Here is a 7,658-nt window from a genome sequence, read left to right as displayed (position 1 = left end):
AGTGTAAAATATTTCCTGTGATGGAATATTAGAATACTACTTAGCTTTTTGAAATAAACTGAATTCTATTTTTGTTAGTTAGAGATATGTATCTGGTGGGATTCATGCACAGAAAATATGGGGCCTTTGTCATGGAAAAGATGTGCATGGAAAAAACATGGCGTCTACTTCTCAGGACTTGAATGGAAGGCAGAGTAGGGACACTTCCGTGTAGAATATAACCTGGGGAGTCAGGACGGATACAATGCAAAATGAGGCTTCACCAGAGGCTTGAAGAAAGACTGGGCTTTAGCTGGGGCCAGAGGTTCTTGGCCACTATCACACATGCATTTCTCCCTGCCCATCACTGGTCAGCAGGAAGGACTAGCAGAATTGCAGGCCCCCAAAGAGCAGACAGCTTAGGGAGCCAGTGGAGGATCAGAAGTTATGAGGTGACAGTAGTGTGTTTATGAAAGACATACTTATTCTCTTATCGCTTATTTTTATTTATTCATCTATTTATTTTTACATTTTTAGAAAAGTTTATTTATTTATTTTGAGAGAAATAGAGAAAGCATGAGCAGGGGAGTGACAGAAAGAGAAGGAGAGGGGGAGAATCCCAAGCAGGCTCCCCTGGCAGTAGGCAGAGCCCTACGCAGGGGCTCAAATTCACGGAACCGTGAGATCATGACCTGAGCCAAATCAAGAGTCCGATGCTCAACCGAGTGAACTACCCAGGCACCCCTATTTATGTATCTATTCATCTTAGCCCTTTATAATAGCATAGGATCAGAAGAATGTTAGGAAGTGATTGACTTGGATAATGGCCCTTATGTAGTTTGGGCATTTCTATCTCACAAGAAGCTGGTACTACTTAGTTATTTTATTTTTAAAATTAAGTTATCCTCATTGCACTGGAAGTATATAGTATGTTTTATTGAAGATGTCAGTGACTATTTTTTAATCTTCTTGAGGAAAGTTGAATGAAATGAAGTACACATTTTATTTGATAAGGAGATTGCATAGCAAAAGTTGGGAAACCTACATTCTAGACACTGGTCACAGATGTATATTATTGGGGAATTTATAAGCAACACCACCAATGTCACCTAAATCTTTATTTCAAACTGATACAGGCTGTATTAGAGGGATTTACAAATAAAATTGTCCTAGCTTTATTTAATTTGTACCCAGGTGTGTGTATGTGTGTGTGTGTGTGTGTGTGTGTGTGTGTGCGCGCATGTGTGAGTGAATTTCTTGCCTGACGGTGGAAAAGCTCACAGTGTACAGGATTTTCACACAAATCATTAGGAAAATGCCGATTAATAATAATAACCACCTTTTAAAATATGCTTACACCCACCCAAAAGTACACTGCATGCATAATCTTACTTCTTATTTCAACACTATCGGATATTTTATTCTTGTTTCAAAAACCAAGAGAGAGAAGCTAGGGAAGTAATTTGCCTGAGGCAAAACCGCTACTAATTGACAAGGTCAGACTTAAAACTTTGTTTTCTGCTAGTGAAACCCATGCCCTTAACCAATCTGTCCGTTGTCTCTTTCCAGCATCACCTTGAATAAATCACTCTACCTTAGAGTTATACCACTTAGTTCCATTTAGTGAAGGAGAAGGCTCTCTTCAAATAATATGTTTAGAGGGGCTGGATATAGTTTGACTTTTCAGAACTCACTTAGGATGATAATAATAGCAAACAGATACCAAAAGTGCCCTATATATGGAATTGTAAAGCGTATCACATATATTAACTAACTTAATCCTTATAACAACTCTATTAAATATTATTATTACCCCTAAGATTATCCCTGTTTTATGGATGAAGGAAGTGAGGACAGACAAGGTTAAAAAAAAAGTGGATTCAAAGTTACCACTACTAAGCTAATAAACAGAGCACTGGAATTTTGATTGGGGGATCATTTCCAAGCTCCATATTTTTGTACCTCCCTCGCTAGTTGTTCAGGGGAAAACAGTGAAGATTCAGTGTAGGCCTGGAGGTCACATAGTTGAATACCTGTTAGTGGACTACGGTTATGAGTCCCATCGGGTGAGAGATGAGATGATTTTCTTCTTATTCCATTCCATTCCTTCCATTTTCCTTTGGCAAGCTGATGCCTGAATGAAGAATACAATCATTTCTGGATGTCATTAGGCAATAATACATGGTTACCGACACAAATCAGTGGCTCTTCTTGAGACTTAAATAGTAAATGATGCTTAAAGAAGCGACCCAACCTAAAGTGCTAATGGTAAATACACGCAGCTTCTGTGTACAAACATGGCCTTTTTGCACTGTGTTACTAGACGTGACAGTGAGTGATAAGTAAGAGAAGGAATAGACTGAGGTTTGGCGTGTGGAAGCCGCAAAAAGGTTGTGGTCCACAGACAGTGTGGGGCTCTATGGGTACATAGCAAGTGAGTTAGATCGGTGTTTATCAAGTATCAGTTAACCTTTATGTGCTACCTTTATTTTCTACTTAATTTCATAAAGCAACCAACTTGCTTTTTAATCTAAGTAGCAGGAGAAATATATGCAATTGCGAATTTGTTAGTTAATTTTTTATAACATATGTGTATATGGGATATACAGATGTATGTAACTTTTCATGTTTTTTTTAGAAGGTTATCACTGTGTTACCTAAAATGATCTCAGGCAGTATTGGTAGTTTAAGTACCACACCTTGGGACACTGAAGTAGAATTAGGAGATGCTATGTAGACTTGCTTAGGGCAGAGAGAGATCCTAAGAGAAAGAAGGTGAGATACAGCATATGTGTGCTGTAAAGGATCGCATAAGAATGGGGGGAAAGCGAGAGTTACAAGAGTTAAAAAGCCATAAAAACAAAGGGGATCTCTGTTCCCCACAGTTGAGGATATGTTAGAGAAGAGGGTAGTACAGCACACCAGTAAGTACCAAGGAATAATCAGACTGGTTTTTTTCTTTTTTTTTTTTTTTTGATATTTATTTTTGAGAGAAAGAAAGAGATGGAGAGAGTAGAGGAGGGGCAGAGAGAGAGAGAGAAAGAGGAACTAAAGCAGGCTGCACGCTGACAGCAGAGAACCTGATGTGGGGCTAGAATTCAGGAAATCTTAAGATCATGACCTGAGTGAAAGTCAGATGCTTAACCAACTGAGCCACCCAGGAGTCCCAATAACCACAGACTCTTAGTCAGTAGTCAGACCAGAAGCCTTTGAAGGAGAAAGGTTCTTTCTTCCTTCCTCCCTCCCTCCCTCCTTCCTTCCTTCCTTCCTTTCTTTCTTTCCTTTTCTTTCTTCCTTTCCCTCTTTCTTTCCTTCCTTCCTTCCTTCCTTCCTTCCTTCCTTCCTTCCTTCCTTCCTTCCTTCCTTCCTTTTTCTTTCTTTTCCTGGGGGAGGTGTATGTCTTTTTCTTAACAAACAAACAAACAAACAAACAAACACCTTCTGTGACACTTTTGTTGTGAAGCTAATACTGCCTTCTGTTCATTTTTTCATTCTGTCTCTGACACTATATTTGTTACTTAGGAAACAGCAATACAGACAGATTTTGATTGAATGTAGTTTCATGCTAATTATCAAGAGTTGGGAGCATCCTGTAATAGTGACATATGAAACAATGTGACATAAAAAAATACCCATAGAATGTGAAATTTAAAAAAAATGTGAAAGTCAGAGGTCATTTAGGCCCAGAGAATCATCTCCTCATTGAAATATATTTATCTGAGATGCCTAAAATGTAATTCCAAAGAACAGCAGCATTAATTCAAAGCAGGATTTTTTTTAAAAGCCTTGAAACAGTAGGTTGAACCATATGAAATTGCCAATATTTTCTGTTTTTAACCTTCAGAGAAGACAATTTCACAGAAGCCAGTCAATATATATACTATTTGGTTAACAGGTTAAAGTGTTTACTTCAGACAAGGGGAGTGAGACTAAGGAAGAGAGGAAAACGCATTTGATTCCATTCACATCTAAATTACAGTAAAACCTTGGATCCTGAGGAACTTGTTGTGTGAGTGTTCTGCAAGATGAGCCAACATTCTAATAACTTTTGATATGATAAACGAGTGATGTCTTGCAATACAAGTAGTGTCTGATGCGGAACATCACATGATCACAACTTAGTCAATGGTTCTTGAAATTTGCATTGATATACGAGTGCTTTGGATTACAAGCATGTTTCCAGAATGAATTATGCTCACAAAACAAGGTTTTTCTTTTTTTTTTTTTTAACCAGGGACATGAGCAGGATATATTCATGTATTACTTGGTTTCCTAACAACAACAATCACAATTAGCTTTTTACAAAATGACTAGACAAGAAAATAGACATTTCTAATTCAGATTATCCACAGGGCAAGTTTATTTAAATTACTGTGACAGCCAACAGGATATACCAGTTGGCATAGAGTGTATCTCTTGCTTTAGCTCTCTTGGGTGACTTTATTCCCTAGAGTGCTGGGGGCTGATGGAGTTCTGCTGCAGGTGGTGATGGCGGTCAGGGCCAGGTGCCAGCTAGAAGCCAAGGTTACTTCAGCACATGTCTCACTAAAGGAATCAATCTCCTCTTTTTATCTTCCTAAGGGAGACTGGATTCACATCCTGCACATGTTTGTGGCTACATTCTGACTGAACATTCAACTCCTTCCTAACATGCATATTCTTGCTTTTTGTTTTCTTCAAATTCTTGCAAATTCATGTTTTTTTAATGCACCCGGGAAAAAAGTCTACTTTTAGTTTGTGATCACAACAACTATAGAAACAAAATTTAAAGGTAAGTATTTTATTACTATAGAGTTAGACTCAGTAAATATTTTAAAATAATATTTATAAATAAATCAGGGTTGAGGCCTAGGATATTGTGGTGTAAATAACTATTCTCTACAGGTAATTTTAGCCTTAAAGAAACATTTCTATATTTTGATTTGAGGTTCTAAATCTAGAATATAAATTTATAAAATTGTGAAACTGAGCAATGATAAATTTTGTATGGAAACCATAATAGGCATCATTATATGATGAGGCAGATGTCCCTATATATTACCTTTTTTTTTTTTTCAGGGAAAATGAATGAATATACTTATTCCTGCAAAGTAAGTGAAGTTTAAGTAGACTCCAGGTACAAACTCTTCCAAATTTACCTATGTTAAAAAGTCTAGGAGATGTTTGCAGTCATTTACATCAGCAAGGGACATTTTAAAAGTTTGGGGATAGCAGGTAGGGACAATGCTAGCAGCTTTTCAAGAGCAAGGATCCTCTAAAGGAAAGTTGCGTTTTCTAGGCATTCAGATGGGCAGAATACATTCTTGTTTAGCCCTGCACTACAGCAACACCATTATTAATTATGCAAACCTTTTTTTTTTTTGGATGGGTAAAAGAATTTGAGAATGACTCAGCAAGAGATTTCAAAACCAAATACCTCTACCTACTTATTGAACATGTTCTTTTCAGATCTGCTCTCTGTTCTGTGACCTGGGGTTAAAAGTTTGAGATCTACAGAAGAAGGCTTTGTTACTGCATCGGCCTCTGAGAAAGCCCCAGTTTTGCCAGGAATATCAAATCAGTTCTACCTAGTCCTCTCATCCTTTTAGTCTTAGTTTAAGTTGGAAATAGATGATACTTCTTTGAGTTTAGCCTCCAATATTTCTTTAACAAACATAAAACCTGGTCAAATCCACTAACCTAACTGGGTCTACCTGTCAAAAGTATGTGTGTGGGAGGGAGGATGGTTACTTTCATACTTTCCTCTAGATAACACTGTATATTGATGGAAAAGGGGGGCATTTAAATGTTAAATAAAAATGCAAAGGGAACAGAAGATTTTTTACAAGCCACTGCCAAAGTGACAGTTCAAGATTGAGTCGGAAAAGGCAAGACTCCCAATCACCAGTCTGGGGGAGAAGTCCTCTCACCTATTTTGGAAACTGCTTGCAGATGTGGGGAAACCACTGAATTGCTCACAACAGGGGTTTTGCAGAGATTTCCTCTGATTTTTTTTTCCTCCCCTATTTCCCACAACCTGTGTTTGTCTTGCGTCTGCTAGGCTGACATGTGGTTTACCTCGCTGATCCTGCTGCCAGGTTTTACACACTCTCCTCAGAAGTAAAACAACTGAAGCCGAAGGATACCGAGCAACTCTGGGCATGGGCGCCAGAACTGTCACAGAAAATTTGCTTCCCGAGTATTCCTTCCAACTTCCCTTCCTGCGCCCACGTGAGCCAGAGAGCCAGCCCATCAGCAAGGTCTTAGCGTTTCCTGCTGCTGCAATCTGTAACTTGATTTTGGATTTTTTTTTTTTAATTGCAGTTCTGGGGATCTTAGTTCTTAGCAAAACTTTGTTGGTTGGAGGACTTTTAAAGCAGTCTATTTCCTTACCCAAGTCGCGAAGGCTCAGACACTTTTCCTCCATTCCCGGGCTGCACTAAGGTTAAGCCGCAGCAAAGGAAAGAAACACACACTCGCTGTTTATTTGGGGGGAGGGGAAGTAGAGGTTTGCAGCTAAGTTATCACGATCCCTCGCGCCACCCCCGGTCTGGCACTCTCGGCTGACACGTACATCATCTATTAATTGCTGTTCGCGGACGCAGATACATAATATATTCATTTTTATCTTTAGTAAAATATAAATGGAATTGTCAGCGCGCTCGTGTCTGTTTGTTTGTATAAGGCTATCAAAAGAAGTCAGAGAGGAGGCTGTGGCCCGGATCCTGACCCTGATTGTATGAATAAGTAAGCAGGATGCAAGTGATTGGGTTAGATGCTGCGAAGATTTTTTTTTTTTTTTTCAAGTTAGGAAGAGGGTAAAAAGACAGCCTGGGGAAGGTGGGGGGGAGGCAAACGGTGCATCCCCACATCCTCACACTTTTGCTCTTTTCAGTCAGTTGCTTTGCTGGCTTCTGCAGGCTTTTAAGGTCTCGCGGCGTAGAAATGCCTGCCCCCCACCCCCTTCCTCGGTCTCCCCTTTCAGTTCAGATGTGCTGATGTGCAGACCGGATTCATCTTCCCGGAGCGGCGGCGGCGGCGGCGGCGGCGGGCGCAGGCGGCGGCGGCTCGCGCTCGACCGCCGGGTCCTGGCAGCGGCGGGGGCGCGGCGCTGGAGCCCGAGCTCCGGTGGCAGCTGAGTCCGCGGGGCGCCGCTCGCCCAGCCGCGGCCGCGGGAAGTTCGGCAGCCAGAAGGACGACCTGGCAGGCTGCGAGCGCCCGCTCCGCGAGAGCCGAGTTTGCCCGCAGCTGCCCCTCCCCGTCTCCGGGAGCCGAGCTCCTTACCTGCCCTCCGCCCACCCGCGGGCCCCTAGCCAACTTCTCCCTGCGACTGGGGGTAACAGGCAGTTCTCGCCCTCTCTCCTGTCCCGACGGCATCCGTATGTCTTCGGACACCTGAACGCCCCAGTGTCGCCGAGGAGGCTCCCGGTGGGGAGAGGAGCACCGGTTCCCCTCGCACCGCACATCAGCGCGGACCGCGGACGCCTCACCTCCCGGTCCCGTCCCTTCCTTTTCCTCCAGGGGAGGAGGATGGGGTTGGAAACGCTTCCCCCGAGGATGCTCGTGTTGCTGGTGGCCTCGGGGATTGTTTTGTACGGGGAGCTTTGGGTCTGCGCTGGCCTCGACTATGATTACACTTTTGATGGGAACGAAGAGGATAAAACGGACACGATAGATTACAAGGACCCTTGTAAAGCCGG

The 7,658-nt window shown here is 41.8% G+C and overlaps 1 protein-coding gene across 3 annotated transcripts in view; it reads left to right on the top strand.

Moving 5' to 3' along the window:
- Positions 1-6,729: 6,729 nt before the first annotated feature.
- Positions 6,730-7,658, top strand: part of TLL1 (tolloid like 1) — a 211,956-nt gene continuing 211,027 nt past the window's right edge. Inside the window, exon 1 of one of the 3 annotated variants that reach the window (XM_053216743.1) lies at positions 6,730-7,657. In XM_053216743.1, the coding sequence (XP_053072718.1) occupies positions 7,489-7,657 (169 nt within the window). In that variant the 5' untranslated portion in view covers positions 6,730-7,488. The remainder of the gene's footprint in view (position 7,658) is intronic. The other 2 variants (XM_015076828.3, XM_027068568.2) reach the window with 2 other exon arrangements.

Source organism: Acinonyx jubatus, chromosome B1, assembly GCF_027475565.1.
Source record: "Acinonyx jubatus isolate Ajub_Pintada_27869175 chromosome B1, VMU_Ajub_asm_v1.0, whole genome shotgun sequence".
NCBI classification, from domain to species: Eukaryota; Metazoa; Chordata; class Mammalia; order Carnivora; family Felidae; genus Acinonyx; species Acinonyx jubatus.
The sequence above is the reverse complement of the archived record's forward strand: the minus strand, read 5'-3'. Positions and strand labels throughout refer to the sequence as shown.